The following is a 15,964-nucleotide window of genomic DNA, read 5'->3' on the forward strand; positions in this document are numbered from 1 at the left end:
GTTTTGATTTATTGCCATCTCTTGAGCGCCAAGGAATTCAGTCATTTGACAAGGTGACAACTGTGGAACTTTGTCACATCACTGCAGGGTGTAGCAGCTGAAGCCAGCCCAACTAACACTTAATGGCAAGAGTTTAACAGCACCTTCCTTTTCCAAATGATAACAGCAGCTAACACAACAAAACCGATCTGCCATAACCTGGACTCAATGTTTTCCAGCACTGCTGGTGTGGTAGAGGGATGCCAGCAAGGTTCACTGGAGAGAAGCAGGTCCACTTGCTTGGGTTTGGGTCAATAACCCTACGAATTTAGATGACAATTACAACCAAAATCTATCCTTAAAAAAATACAACAACCAAAAAACAAACAAACCAAAAGTCAACAGTCAGTATTTTTGCACCCAGGCTATTATGTACAGGGTCTACAACAGCATCTTAGGTATGAATGTCTCTGTGAGTGATCATAAGAGCTCAATGTGACCATGTTGTCATTCATTGAGGGGCGAAAATCAGTGCTGAAAATTTTTAATGTGTACCCGAGCTGGTTATGCTCATAGTGCAAAAAGCCTGGGCTGAAACAGCTCCTCTCCACTAAGATACTGGCATGACAGCGCAGGAAGGGAATCTGATAAGCTGAGCTGTACATTACAGGCACTTTTTAAAGAGTGCTTGTAAAAAGTGACCCTGCGATCTGACTGTTTAACAGCTAAACCTCAGACACACCGAGAGGTTCGGATACCAGAGTCGGACGTGCAACAGGTACATGGCTGAGTGATGAGGTGCTGCGGCGTTCTGTCTGAGCTCTACTCTAAAGCCTGTGGCATGCGTGGACGATGACACAGGAAAAACCCAGTGAAGCTGATGGAGACGGATGGGGGAGGAAGCCACACAGTACACAGTGTGTAAACCCGACCCATAACATTCCAGTAAAGAGACCGCTTCCTCATCCCTCCAGTCTCTGTTACAATGAACATAAACCCCCCCCCCCCCACAGAACAAGCACACGTAGAATCACTCTGCAAACTCTACAGCTCCTTAAGTTACAAAAGTCTAAAAAAAAAGCAAAGGAAAAGGGAAAGAGAGGACTAAACAAGAACAAAATGCCAAAAATGTTTATGTCTCCACTGGCTCCTGGGCTCCGTTCTCCTCCACGTCCGTTCCCCCGTCACCGTTCTCCTTGTTGCCGTTCTTCACCTTCTCGGCCTGCTTCTGTCCGCAAAAGCAAACCACACCCAGTCAGAAATACTGTTGCCCCTTACCTGAGTCCCGCCAACTTCAAGAGTTTTACATTAACTACCACATGGAACATATTCCAACGGAGAGCTATGACTTTACTGCCACCTAGTGGTGAGTAAGGAGAAATTATCTAGGGAATGGGAGGATCTTTTGGGACAGGATAAGATACCGAGAATCATGAACAAGCATAATAAAACTGACTTGACAATAGGGCCATCCAAGAGATGTGCCATGGATTCACCAAACCCCTCCATGTGTGTCATGTGCGGTTATGTTATAAACTGTTATCACAAATAACCCAGGTCACAATGTAATTAGGAAGTACTGAAACAGTCACAGGCTCAAGTGATCTGCTAATAGTACCGTGAAAGACAACTAGGAAACACAGATTTCACATTAACGGAATCTGCTGCCATGTGCTCCTCCCAGGAGGACCTGAGTTGGATGTCGAATTGGATGGAGAAAGGGGAGGGGCTAGCAGGAAACTGCCTGCTGGCGCTTGGCGGCTCACCTTGGCGTCCTTCTCGGCGAACTTCTGGAACATGTTGGCGTAGAGGAGCCGGTCCCTCTCGCGCTGCAGTTTGATTTGCCGCAGGCAGGCCGCCACTTGCGCCTTGGCGGCCTTGTTGGCGGGGTAGAGCTCCACCACCTTCTGGAAGTCGTTGCGGGCCCACTCGAACTCCTTCATGGCGAAGAGCGCCTCTGCCCGCCGGAACAGCGCCTTCTCGTTATTGCTATCCAGCTCCAGCGCCTGGGGGGGGATACGCAGCGGTCAGATGGGTGCTCCTCCCATCAGACTAGCTACAAGATCAGTCTCTGATCCGGTCTTGAGCTTTTGGGGCTTGGAAAGGGGCAATGGAATCACACTCCACTTCCTTTGTGAGAATCTCTTTGTCACTCTGGAATTAGATAAATGCAATCCTCCGATACACTTACGCTCAGCCGATGGCCATTTTTCACACTGCAGTAAGAGTGGGCGCGCACTAGAGGGCAGACGTCACTCTTTTGAGATCATCCAATTAGCTTGCAGGCACCTGAAAAATTGCAGGATACCTCAGAGCAGTGGGATGAGTAAGGCCTGTCGATACACCTATCCCTATCCCTGGTGGGACTAAACCGGTTTGTTCTGCCACTTTGGGCTTCTGGTCTTCATCTGTTCATGACACAGCTGGGATCAAACCCAGGCGGTAGAGCTCAGCTTGACATCAGGGCAAGGGCCTTCACCACTGAGCTCATAAAAAAAAAAGCCCCTCATAAAAATCATATTATTCAAAACTCTTTTCAAAACAAATACAAGTCATTATTCCATCACTGTGAGGCTTCTTTAAATTCACCTTTTTGAGCTGTCTGAGAGGTTTCGCCTTTATAAGTAATGAATTCCTGTATCATAACAATTATACCTTGTATCATCTTTGTTCTAACATAAGGAAGCAAGAAATATGTGCCAGTTATTTCCATTCATCTGAGTCCTTTAAGCAAATCAATAATACAAACAGGGTATTCAGATTAATCAATTTAAAGTAATTACTTGTCCAAAGGGGCCCATTACAAGTTGTTAAACAATTAATTACGCTGTTAAGTTATCTTAATGAAACTAAGATAGCTGCTCACTGGAGTGTGCATTCAAACAAACTGAACAAACAACTTCTTTTTTGTTCATATTGGCACACATGCATCTCTGATGGCTCATTTCTCTCAAAATTTCTAACAAATCTCAAATAGAGATAAGTACTCGGTACTCGGTACCCGGTACTCGGTAGCGGGCGGCAGTGTAGCATAGTGGTTAAGGAGCAGGACTCGTAGCCGAAAGGTTGCCGGTTCAATCCCCGCTGGGACACTGCTGCTGTACCCTTGGGCAAGGTACTTAACCCACAATTACCTCAGTAAATATCCAACTATATAACACTGATAACATTGTACAGAACTGTAACCTATGTAAGTTGCTTTGGATAAAAGCGTCTGCCAAATGAATAAATGTAAATGTACACAGCTCAAATATAATTACCTGAGAGGTCAACTGGAATGAAGACCAGCATACATGACACCATAGTTTCAGCAACACTGCATTTGCCTACTGTGTTTCATTTCATTCAGGATGTGTTCTCTTTTACTGGGTCATCCAGCACCCCCTGTCTGTGACTGGTGGAGCTACAGAACATACGGGCACAGTATACCTTGTTGCAGTCCTCCAGTGCCTGGCTCTCCTCATGCATCCTCAGATAGCACATGGCCAGGTTGAGGTGAGCGGCCAGCCGCAGCGCCCGGGCCTTCTGCTCGTCCTGGTCCTTCAGGTCACTCTCGTGCTCCAGCCACGACACGATCCGCTTGTAGTGCACTGTAGCCTGCTTGTACTTCCCCTCCTGCAAACGTTACATTACCTTCATTTAGCAGACGGTCTCATCCCGCGCGACTTCAACTTGAATGAGCAACAGTGTCAGACCAGTGAGTATGGGCATAACACTAGTCAAGCCCTACCACAAGTTAACTTGAGCAACCTGACTAGACTGGGGAAGCCAAGTATACCATATATCAAAGCGCACCTGCATTTCTGATCATCCCGGCCCAAAATAACTACATTGCTGGCTCCCCTGGTGCACCAGTTTAAGAGGCCAGGAGGGAGCGGGCCTAACCCCCCCACCAAATAACGTGACACAAAGGCAGCAAAGCGATTGGCTGGTACCTGTCTCAAGATCTTAGCAGCGTGCCAGATTTGTTACTGTCACACATACACTATCTCCTGGAAAAAAAAAAAAGTGACAGCCATGTACAGAACTGAGAATCTGAATCTACTGCTCTCTTGCTTGCTCACTTATGCAATCCCTTGGTAGATTCAGATTCGGGATGTTCAGCTTACTCGCTTGGCATTGACAAACACCTGGCTGCTTTCTCCAGCTCAGTCCAATGGAAGACTCCCCAGATGGAAAAAGCTCAGTTTTAATGAACACTGTGCAAACTCACTTTAAAATACTTGGTTCCTTTCTCCTTCACTAGGGCACTTTGTTCTAGTTTCTCCGCTGTGTTCATTTCCCAGGATTCTTTGACCTGAAATAACAAACATTACACTTTTATAACATATAGCATATCAAGAAAAAGGTTAGATAGATACAGTTGAACAATAGATTGTCATATCTCCTACTGACTACTTTCTTTATAAAAAAAAAAAAAAAGTTTATCACAATGTTTAGACAAAGGGAAAGCTACAGGTAATGATCAGGGTATTTAAAAACCCTATCAATACACATAGCAATAACTCTTGATTATTGCAGACAATGAAGAGAGACACTGCTGACTACTTCAGAGACTCCTGCCAGCCTACCTTCTCAAAGGCTTTCAGTTTGAGTTTGTATCTAAGAGTTGCGCCAGGCGGAATATTATATTTCTCGTTTCCTACATTTCCATATCCGTACCTAGAAAACAATGGGATTACAGTTACAGATTACATCTGTCAATGTATATGGTGAAGTAACCCATGTTACATAAAAGGCACACAGAGAGCGATATATCATCTCAGTACAAGGGTTTCAAGGGATATGTATAACAAAATAAACATAATAAATGTCAATGCACTGGCCATGTGCATATGACTGCAAAACAATGCTGGACTGAATTCGGAATGATAAGGGAAAGTCAGTGTGCTGTGTGAAAGAGTGAATGTGCTCCACTGAGTTGCAGTTTGTGTGTGAGGGAAAGCGAATGTCAGAGAGGGACAGAAAAAGTGTATGCGTGAGAGACTGAGTGAGCGAGGGAAGAGTGAGCGAGTGACAGACACTTACTTTGGCTTGAGGGTGAAGAGGGACTCCTCCCCCTCCTCCATAGCCATGAGGGCCTTCTCCACCCCCATGGGCAGGTGCACGGTCTCACAGTCCCCGATCTCAAACTTCAGCTCCCTTTCGTCAAACATCCTGCCGTCCAAGGAGCCTTCCACCGTCACTGAGAAAAAGGACACCAGAGGTCACTCTCACTGCAAAAAATGCGCATGGAACAGGATCCCGGCCTCCTCGTGACCCAATCATTTTCAGGCTGCCCTCAGCCACACAGATGACCAATCATGAAAGATGATTGGTTACTACACTCTAATCACAGTTCAGCTTAGTTTATGGAAGGAGAGGGCAACCCACTCTATTTCAAGATTAATTCTGCAACTAATTTACACAGTACAGGAGGCCTCTTATCAATCTACATGAAAAACCTTAAGCTATTAACTAAGATAAATCACTTTTATCAACACTGATGAAATTAAGACTGTTGTGTAAAGAAAAAAAACAACGCTTGCCGCTTTGTGTTTGACTACTAAGTCAAACACAAAGCGCACTGTAGGTCGATTGAACAAGTTTCTTTTCTAAAACCTGAAGGAACTGTGCAAGTGCTTTAAGAGCCATCTAAGAGTGACGTTCAGATGCGCACCCTCCACCTCCGATCCCTCGCTGGGTTTGGTGTAGCCCTCGCCCTTCGTTAGGACCCTGCGCATGATGCCACCGTCCTCATCCTCGGTGATGTCCTCCCCGCGAAAGTCAAACAGCTCCACCTGGAGGGGAAGGGGGGGGGGGGGAGGACACAGACACATCCAGTCAGAGGGAAGGAATCGCCTCCTGAATCTCAGACGGAACAGGAATGAAAGCTCTGAGTTGCCCATGGGGAGAGGCCTACTATCACTTACAGTTTTCAAAAGTAATGGGAGAGGGGGGGGGATAAAAAAAAAGACACCTGACCCTGACCTCAAACACCAGTGTGGCATTGGGAGGGATCGTCGGAGGGCTGCCGGCTGCACCGTAGGCATACTCTGGCTTGCAGGTGAGCTGGCACACCTCCCCAGTCTTCATAGTTGCCACGCCCAGATCCCAGCCTTTGATCACCTGACCTACACATGGGAAAAAAAAACATGTTTGTATTGATCTGGTTGTCTGGTCCAATTCTTACTGATTAGAACATGGCACTTCCCCAAGCCTTTCCCCACATGACATCTTTGAAGTAGAGACTGTGCCCCATCTAGCTCTTGCACCTCAGAATCATTTTATGGATTACTGCACCATGCATGTTGGCTTTATGTACAGAAAATGAGGGATTGCTGGTGCTACAGAGGTATTGTCTCAAGTCAGCTAGACTGAAGTCTTTTAGTTGTTATGCCCCATTACATTACATGCATTTAGCAGATGCACTTATCTAGAGTGACTTCAAGCACAAAAGAACAAAAATGTATCCATTCAAGGTGAATGAACAACAATTTAACTACACGATTAATTCTACTGAATACTTTAATACCCTAGTGAACACTTTTCCCTTTAATAGTACTTTTATGTAATTGTGTGGAATTGACTGAATTGACTGAATCCTTCACCTGTTTTGTGGTTTTAAAGGTGTATAACTGTGTACCCTGTGACTGCCTGGTGCATTGTGCGCTAAACTGAACTGATCACAGAAGTCATTACCCACTGAAATGGGAAGGTGTGCTGCTTATTTCAAGATCCAGTGCACACATCTACCACATTCTAGCAACACATGAACTTCACAGGTGTAGGCTGTGTCTGAACCCAGATGGCTACTAGGGTTGGGTTTTTACACAAAGGCCAGGACAACAGCCCACTGCATTTCAAGCAATTCCTTGGAATGCTCCAAAAACATGTGGTCACATGACTACTTAGAAGCCTCTCAAGGACTCTCAAGGACTCAAGCTGTACGCACCTTTCCCGAGTTCAAAGGAGAACTTTTCACCCCGGTCATGGCTAGAGTCGAACTTGGTGCCGTCCAGAAGGGTGCCAACATAGTGCACAAAGACTTTGTCTCCGGTCATGGGCATCTCACTGCCAGTCCCTTCCTTCTTCACCAGCTGTTGTGGCAAGAAGGGGGTGAGAGAGAGAGAGAGAGAGAGAGAGAGAGAGAGAGAGAGAGAGAGAGAGAGAGAGAGAGAGAGAGAGAGAGAGAGAGAGAGAGAGAGAGAGAGAGAGAGAGAGAGAGACAGACAGACAGAGAGGGTTACTGGGGAGCCATTCAGAAGGAAAGAGGCCAAATTTCTCCTTCTCAGTTCCAACAAGGATCTAAAAATAAAGAGCTGAAACGGTTAAGACACACAGCAAGACAGCTGTGCCAGCTCAGGTTTGGACAGGACTGGTTACGACCCTACGGAGCATTTCTGATCATTACTACAAAACCAAACTTTACATTCTTAACTGCAATGAAAGCCCAAATTTTAACACGGCAAGAGCTGTAAATATTGCACGTTTGAACACTGCCTTTCACTTGGTCAAAAGGTGGTGCTGCAGCTAAAGGCTCATTATCAACAGCTGCCAAGTTTATACTGTTGTCTGTGTGGAGGCTGATATTCCACATAATATTCACACATTCACATTCAAAATGCATGTCCATTGTCTAACTCATGTTCATTGTGCAACAGCCGTTCATATATACCTCATCCATTCCATTCTTATTCCATGTAAGTGTCCTGCACTACTACTGTTGTTTGGCATTTGTTGTTGTCACTTTTGACACTGCATGCAAGCACTACGAGAGACACTGGAACTGGGGTCAAATTCCTTGTATGTGTAGAAGCGAATAATAAGAAAACAAGTTGCAATTATATTCAATTAACTTTTATATTGTCAAAATAGGTAAACAAGTCAGACTTCCACAGGAAAAAATCAAATTAAAAAGTCGGATTTCGCATGGGATTCCATTTCGGTGTCACTTTAGGACGTATTTGAGGCTATACTGCTGGCCGTAAACCATAAATGCTGATCTCCAACCTCAGATCAGCGATCAGTGGTCCCAGGTAGACTTTTCCAGGGTGTTCTAGAAAGTGGGTTGGGAACTAAGACCCAGCGGCGGCACATCGCTACACGAGGTTGAAAGTACAGGTATTGGCCAGTCTTAATATATCAAAACAAAACAAAAAAAGAAAGCCAGTTCTTGCCTGTTACTACCAAGGGAGACAACTAAACTTGTTCAGTGTAACTTCATCAGCTGAGTCAATTGTATTATAAATGCTACCCAGATAGAAAGCTTATTGGATCGCGAACGCAAGACGCTAAGTTTAGAGAACCATTTCACGCTTTAGCTATCCTAATATAGAAATCCGGTTGCGAGCTAAACCAAACCGATATATTTGCATCTGGTCTGCAAAAATTAACAAAGGCTTTTGTAGCAAATTGACGAATTTGGTCCTGGCGGTACCCATTCTGGGTGTAGCTAGCTAAACTACTAGCTACCGAACCAAATATTATAAGTAGTTATCTAGTTTAGCTAGGTTACATTACATGGATGGACGACTACAAACTATTACCACCGAGATTATAGCGTAGCTACGAGTGGACAGGAATGCTTTTCTCAAAACATCGTACATTTGTCGAACTGGCAAGCAAGTAAGGGCAGCAACGCACCCATACATGGCTATCTCCTTAGCTATAATCTTAAGAGCGAAGGCTTCCTACCAAGCTAAGATACTGAACAACCATTCCATATCTGAGTTACCATTGATAGGTTAGGCTCTTCATTATGAATGGGTTCAGTTAACAGGAAAAACAGATGATCATATTGGCACGCTAACTCCACAAAAACGTGCTTCAGTGTAGCAGTTAGCCGGTTAAACATGTTAACAATGCGTTCATTGCGTTACTTTTTTGACTTGCAAGAATACCTTTAAAACACCCCCATCTTTCTTCGGTGTGATATCTTCTCCTTCCATGGCTTGCTCCCCGCTGGTCACTTCTTCTGCGGTCATACTGGCTCGCTAGCTTTCTGATCTTCACCCGTTCGCAAATCTTTACCTAAATCTGAACTGTACAGTACAGCTAATCCAGATAAAGAGCAAATTGGTCGCCTTGAAAGTGCTCGTAATTTAGCGAACGTTAGCTCAGTCCGGTGCAGTATGGAAAAGCTAACCCTTAGCAATCGATGAGAATAACTGTCCCTGGCAGCACAGCAAAACCAAGTGGCAGCTAGAAGGGGGCAATTCTGTCGCAGAGGTGTACCCTAGCTAACGTTAACTATTTTAGCGCGTTTGCTGCTGAACAGCGTTTAGCTCCTGACACTATGTGGATCACAGGTGCAACGATTTAGCTAAAATATAGCAATCTAATTAACAAGAGGTCTTGCTTAAGAGACGCGTTGCAGTTCGCTCTGCTGTCCTCCTTTGTTTAGAGTCATTTGGGCTGCAAGCTTTTACAAGCGGTCCGCAATTTAAGACCACTCTTGGAGAGGAAGGACACGAAGAACTTTCCAGATAATCGCCGAGGGAGGTGCACTGAATTAAATGTTGCTATAGCAAGTAAAATAATGGGGTGTGGGGCGGTCGTATCGAGATTACGTTAAAACCGTACCGAAAGTGCTAGCACCAATCGCGTTGCACGAATCCGATTGCGGCGAGCGATGAACTTCCTGGTGTCTTCAGGATTCAAGAAGGTTCGCGACATTCGCGTAGGCATACAAGCGAATGTATTTGTAGGCAACAGTTGCGGACGAACCAGTGAAGCGTCAGCACAAACACTATTGTATGTTTTCATCAATGGCTCAGTAGCGTTACAAGCAAAGATTCTGATATGTAGTAAGGAATCATTGCAATTTCGGTGGTCTGCGTGCCAGAATCGTTGTAGTACAAGGAGTAAAATTTAACTAAGTCCACTTAGGTGCATGGTGTTCCCAGTCAATACGAGGCTATCCAATGCAACAAAGATTCTGGTAGATTCCACGGTGAATCATCAGGCATTTCTAAACAAAGGACTAGGATATGGACAGAGGACCATGTTTTGCTCAGAAAAATGAACCTCACCAGTGAGAAAGCCAGTGACCAGGAATGCTTGTGAAATACCTACGTGGATGTCTGCATAGGCATAGCATAAACACCATGAATTCTCAAGACAGTGATTTTTTCTAGAAAATATCAAAATCACATTTGAGCTTTTTCAGGGTTGTTTTTTTTTTTAAACCAATGTCTTGTTTGTAACATGAAGGCAACTGCACACTCTTGGTTTACAATGTCAAATTATGCAGTCTGAACACAAATTGACTTTACAGCTGAAGGTAACTATGCATTAGTGCACTGTGGAAATGCCACTCATCCATTTTCAAGTGGCCCTTTGGCATTTGGATTAGGCCTTATCAAGGTAAGGTAAAGGGGTGGTGGACTGTACTGTGTCTTTCTACATGGGGTTACAATTTTGAGTTCACTTTTATAATCCCTACTGGCATCAAGTACCTACTAAACTATTAGTTCTGCTTGGCCAAATTTAAGCTCATTCAGATCATGTAGGTAATTTTAAACACTGGTATAACCAGGCACCATTTAGTATGAAATGGTGGCTTGTCAAAACAGGTAATGTATGTCTCAGCTCCATTTAGCACAGTGGACTCAGGATGCATTCCTTTGAAGATGTGGGGAGTGACACCAGCCAGTGTTGATTAGTTAGGGTGATGGGCTTTTACCCATTCAGAGTCACCCTGTACAATATTAACCCATGCACTGAAGATTTTAAATCCATTGCTGCTTGCACCAAAACCTCAAACCAAGGGTATTAGCTTCAGGGGAGGGGGGAGGAGGAGAAAAGACAAGGTCAGCCCAGAGACAGTTTTCAGACTGGTTTATTTCAAAGAGAAAGCCAAAGAAATCAGCATAGGTGCCAGAGAGCTCCATAAACCTGCAGACTTGCCCTTCCAGCCAAGTTTCCGTTTTAGCCAATTATAGCTTCCGGGTAATCCCTTCCTTTGTAGGAGTTGGAGTAGAACTACAACCTTCATTAGCAAACAGGTCTCCTATGTTGTTTTTGCTTTCGCTGCCTTTTTTGCTTTTGTTGCCCTCGTGCCAAGCGGCGGTCATCTATTTGAAGCTCAGGCTCCTCCGTGGAATTGCTGCTAACGCCTTCCTCTGCAGGGGTCACACCATCGTCCATTTGAAGCTCAGGCTCCTCCGTGGAATTGCTGGGAACGCCTTCCTCTGCAGGGGTCATGCCGGCGTCCATTTGAAGCTCAGGCTCCTCCGTGGAATTGCTGGGAACGCCTTCCTCTGCAGGGGTCACACCATCGTCCATTTGAAGCTCAGGCTCCTCCGTGGAATTGCTGGGAACGCCTTCCTCTGCAGGGGTCACACCATCGTCCATTTGAAGCTCAGGCTCCTTCGTCATAGGAGCGGCTTTGTCCCTGGGATTGTTGGGAAGGCCTTCCGATCCAGGAGTGGTGGAGGGTGCATCAGTGGAGTCAGGGCTGTGAACGGCTTTCAAATGCACTTCAATACAAGGGGACAGGACAAAAATTAGTCAAAAGCAATATTGCACATTTAAGGAAACCGACACCTACTAATGGAGGGAAAATTCAAGCTTCTCAGATGGGCTTCTTATTTAAAGCCTTTAACTAGCAATCCTGACAACATGCAAGAAATCACTACAGCATCCACATTCATAAGATTAACATTTTATACCACAGGTAGCTCAGCACTAACACTAACTCTTACCTTCCTCAAAGAGCAGGAACCCTACACAGCACAGCACCACCAGTTTGAAATCCATTCTGTATTTCCTAGTTATTCAGGCAAAAGAAATGTGTAAAGGCTTTGGGGGAGGCTTAGTTAATATACTCTCCCTGTTGGTGACCCTCCCAGCTGTTAACCATCCAGCCCAGGTGAATGCAATGAACCTGATTTACCTGGCTAATGACGGTAATATCGTTTATCCGCAAGAAACATTTACGCCAGCAAACCAGAGCAGCCGACACAACTTGTTAATTGAAGACTTTCGATGAGATAATTGCACTATACGTTTTCAATGATTTTCCCTCTTAGGACATATTTGTGTAAGAGGTGAAAATGGAATCTATGAAGGATATCCCACATTCATTTAAGGGCTTGCAAATCGGTCAGGTAAATCACCTAATGCATTCATTTCCTGTAATGTGCTCTGTGGCAAATAATGCCTTTGAAAGTGGAGTAAGTGGGGGATAAATTTGCTTGATTGGTGGATTGAATGGCAGGTGAAATGACTCTGTGTTCCCATACGCTGAAAGCGTTGACACCTGGTTTCTGAAACTAAACACCTGCCTGGGGACAAGGAGGAACTCATCCTCGCAGACAAAAGAAAAAGTAATTAGCCAAATCTGAGTGCTATGAAAATAACCCCGTTCTTCAGAGAACTCAAACCAACAACTAACACTAGCTCGGCGACAAAAAGTGGTGTTGTTAGCCAAAGTAACACGAGGGGTCAGAAGGTGAATTTGGCAGATCTGATTTTTGATTTGCCCCCTTTTTACCATTAAGCTTACCACACTGCCACACCTTCCTACACTTGTGCCAGAGTGGTGAGGTGAGGCATGTGCCAATGAAAAGGGAGAAAAGTATTAGGTGTAGCACTGCCTAAATGCATGCTGTATTCAAGCACTGTTATTCTGACTGCTCTTTCTTTGCATTACATTATTGGCATTTAGCAGACTCTCTTATCCAGAGCAACTTACTTCAGTTACAGTTTTTTTACAATGCTATCCATTTATACAGCTGGATATTTACTGAGGCAATTGTGGGTTACGTGTCTTGCCCAAGCGTACAGCAGCAGCGCCCCAGCGGGGAATGGAACCGGAAACCTTTCGGTTACAAGTCCTGCTCCTTAATCAACGTAAACAAACTGGACAGCATTTACTCGTAATGCTGGATGATTTCCAAAATGAAATGATTTCCTCTTTTTTTGCAACACTGAAAATATTCTTTGTTTGAAATGATTTTTTTTTCTGGGGAGAAGCAGTTATGTCTAAACCTTCCAGGCAACAGGGCAAGGAAACACTGTCTAAAACGCAAATTTGACACTAACAGAAGAACGTAGTAAATTGTCGTTTCTTGCGCACATGAAAACAATGCACATCAGAAGGTGCCGCAATTTGAATAAATTCTACCCTCATCAACTGAGGGGTGGGAGAATAGATTAGGTGGGACCGCCGTGAAGTTGGAATGCAGAATGATGGTGAAGTGTGCCTTATTAATGGTGATTAAATGTAACAAACGCATGACATTATCGCCACTACTTTAAAAACCAAAGTCATGCACTTATCTTGATTAATGATGCAGCCCGCTCCTGTCTCTGCTCTTTTTTACTGGCTGATGGAGGCGCGGTACTTTAGAGGAGGCTCCGGTCAGCGAAAAAGAGAGGGTGCTGACGGGAAACTTAGTTCCGCAAACCCACTATTGCCTTTTTTTTGCTCACTGAAATGCATCAAAACTGACTAGAGTGAAATCGTTTTAGTGGCTGACGAAACAGAATTTGAGAGCTCGGAAACGCACTTCTTGCCTGCCAATCTTTGTTTTATTAAGCTGTTAGCAAGTGACAAGTCAGGCCAATGAAGAGTCAGGTCCTCTGCGGTACCTTCACATCCCTTCACATCCCTTCCTGTCTATGATCTATGATCACCACACAAAGGAAGCAATGCAGAAAGCCCCTGACATGTGGAGGGTGTTATGCTCAGGGCTTCTGGGGGCTTTTGTCTTCAGTTTAAAATAAAATTTCAACCTGCAAAGGGCCCCCAACTGAACTTTATGGGCAGCATTAGGCCCCGGGATTCTGTGATACATTACTGCTCATGATTCAATAAAAAAGCTGATGCGCATTAAGGGACCCTGCAGAAGGGGGAGCATTATACAATAGTCACTGCAGCATTGTATCTCACCTTGCCCACACATCAGCATCTGTTTGTGGGTTGGTCTAGCCTCTGAATGAAATTCTGCTGAGTCAAACTCTGAATGATCACATGAAGGCACTGCCATCCTATTATCTAGTCCTGGCAGTAACCGACCCAGAGATTATAAAAAATAGAGAAATGGGAACGTGGATACTGCAACTGGTATTCAAGGTTATCCAAAAGGAAGTTTGAATCCTTGTAGTAACCATTCTAGAGCAGAAGGTGGCAGAGATCAGCTTGGTTGCCGTTCCGTCTTGAGTCTCACCATGGCCAGAGATGAAGCATGTGAATGCAATGCTTGACTACAAATCACAAACTTGTTATAAATTAAATGAATCTGTGAAATTAAATATTAGTTGTCTCCTGAAGAGAATAACGTTACCCACGATCCTGTGCAGACAAGTACTGTAAATTCAGTCAAATGGACAATATAAAAAATAGATAAATAAAACAAGACCAGTATTACAACATCTGAACACAGATCACCACTGATGGTAAGTCATCCCCTGATATGAAAATGTTACAATTGTAAAAAAAAAAGAAAGTACATCCTCAAACTGAATACATAAAGTATATAACTTTTCCATGTTTCCAGGAGCTGTCCTCAGTCACCTTATCTAAATCAAATAAAAGCTGATTGACTGACTGAATGCCACCACCCTTATGTCACTGCTGATGCAATCAAGGTAACTTACAATTATTCAGGTGAACTTATTCAGGTAAAGTAGACAGTCGTTCTTATATTTAGCAACTGTATATCAAACAGCGCTCTACAATAGCACATTCCTTTACATTACTGCAAAATGCAGTTTCAGTCTCAAAGAAATAGATTTGATACTATGGAATTTATTAGTTTTAAAGCAATTGGTGATTTGCACATCTAAGAAATCAATATACGCTAGGAATTCAGAGAGCTCAGCAGAGGGCTTTGCACAGCCAACAGGCTCGTGAGTTTGAAGGGACACCAGCAAGCAGTGACACCTCCATCCACTTGTTTGTATTTTAATCAATGTTTATTACAGCCTCTGCGTACGGCAGTCAACGGCGTAAGCGTTCATCCAATTTCACAGCCGAGCTGCTGTGTTTATTGACGGCGCGTTCAGAAAGCCTCGCCTGGACTCGTGGTCGAGAGGAGGCGCAGCTTTTATGAATGAGATTGCTTTGGAGTCGACTGAATTAGCCTCTCGGTGGAAACTGGATGGAAAGAGCTATTGTAACTGGACTCAATGGATTCTGATGAGACTAATAATCCATCAATCTGTGTCACCAATTAGAAAGTAGGGTTCGATGACTTTCCTGGAGCTCAAAAGGACTGGGTCAGGTGAAGCATGGGGCATTACTGATGGAGCATCCTGGGTCCAGAATGGAGAATCACTAATCAAGCATGACTACTGCAGCCCCAGTGTTTACCAAGGAAAGTTGGACATTTACATTACATTTACATTTAAGTTGGCTGATGCACGGGCAGCAGTGTAGCATGTTGGTAAGGAGCGGGACATGCAACCCAATGGTTGCTGGTTCGATTCCCCGCTGGGGCACTGCTGTTGTACCCTTGGGCAAGGTATGTAACCCACAATTACTTCAGTGCATATCCTACTATATAAATGGAAAAATTGCAACCTATGCAAATTGCTCTGTATTAGAGTGTCTGCTAAATTAAAAATAATATAATGTACAAACAATGTAATTATGATTACCTTCACTGCATTAATAAAGCCATGTGGAGTATGAGAGGTGACTTAAATTTACATTTAAGTTGGATGATGCACAGGCGGCAGTGTAGCATGTTGGTAAGGCGCGGGACATGCAACCCAATGGTTGCTGGTTCGATTTGATTAAAAAGATTTTACAAATCTTTTGCCGTAAGGTCTTGAATTTGAGCAAGGGCCATCTTCAAAAGGATGGAACGCATCCCTGCATCTCCTGCTGTGTGTTTTACCACACTTGTGCGTTTGTGCTTCGGCTGACTTTGCGTTTCAGAGGAAAATGATAAGCTTTTGTAAGTGAGAGTCATATACATTAGCTTCTCGGGTTGTTTCAGTGCTCATTGGTGTGTGGCTGCTGGTGATAGAGGTGCTGTTTGCCAATGTGTTC

At 44.2% G+C, this 15,964-nt stretch overlaps 1 protein-coding gene across 2 annotated transcripts; it reads right to left on the minus strand.

Annotated features, from left to right (window-relative positions):
- LOC118770580 (peptidyl-prolyl cis-trans isomerase FKBP4-like) lies at window positions 1-9,614 on the minus strand. Of its 2 annotated transcripts, none has more exons than XM_036518334.1 (10): window positions 8,862-9,614; window positions 6,914-7,058; window positions 5,950-6,092; window positions 5,639-5,759; window positions 5,008-5,164; window positions 4,551-4,641; window positions 4,193-4,276; window positions 3,409-3,594; window positions 1,746-1,985; window positions 1-1,204 (listed from the first exon to the last, which is right to left on the minus strand). In XM_036518334.1, exons 1-10 carry the CDS (start codon window positions 8,943-8,945, stop codon window positions 1,112-1,114), a joined length of 1,344 nt encoding a protein of 447 aa, XP_036374227.1. In that variant the 5' UTR covers window positions 8,946-9,614; the 3' UTR covers window positions 1-1,111. The 2 variants fall into 2 exon arrangements, with proteins under 2 accessions (XP_036374227.1, XP_036374226.1); XM_036518333.1 differs by having other exon boundaries at window positions 1-1,207.
- Between the last annotated feature and the right edge of the window lie 6,350 nt (window positions 9,615-15,964).

The sequence above is a fragment of the Megalops cyprinoides genome, chromosome 23 (genome assembly GCF_013368585.1).
Source record: "Megalops cyprinoides isolate fMegCyp1 chromosome 23, fMegCyp1.pri, whole genome shotgun sequence".
Classification (NCBI taxonomy): Eukaryota; Metazoa; Chordata; class Actinopteri; order Elopiformes; family Megalopidae; genus Megalops; species Megalops cyprinoides.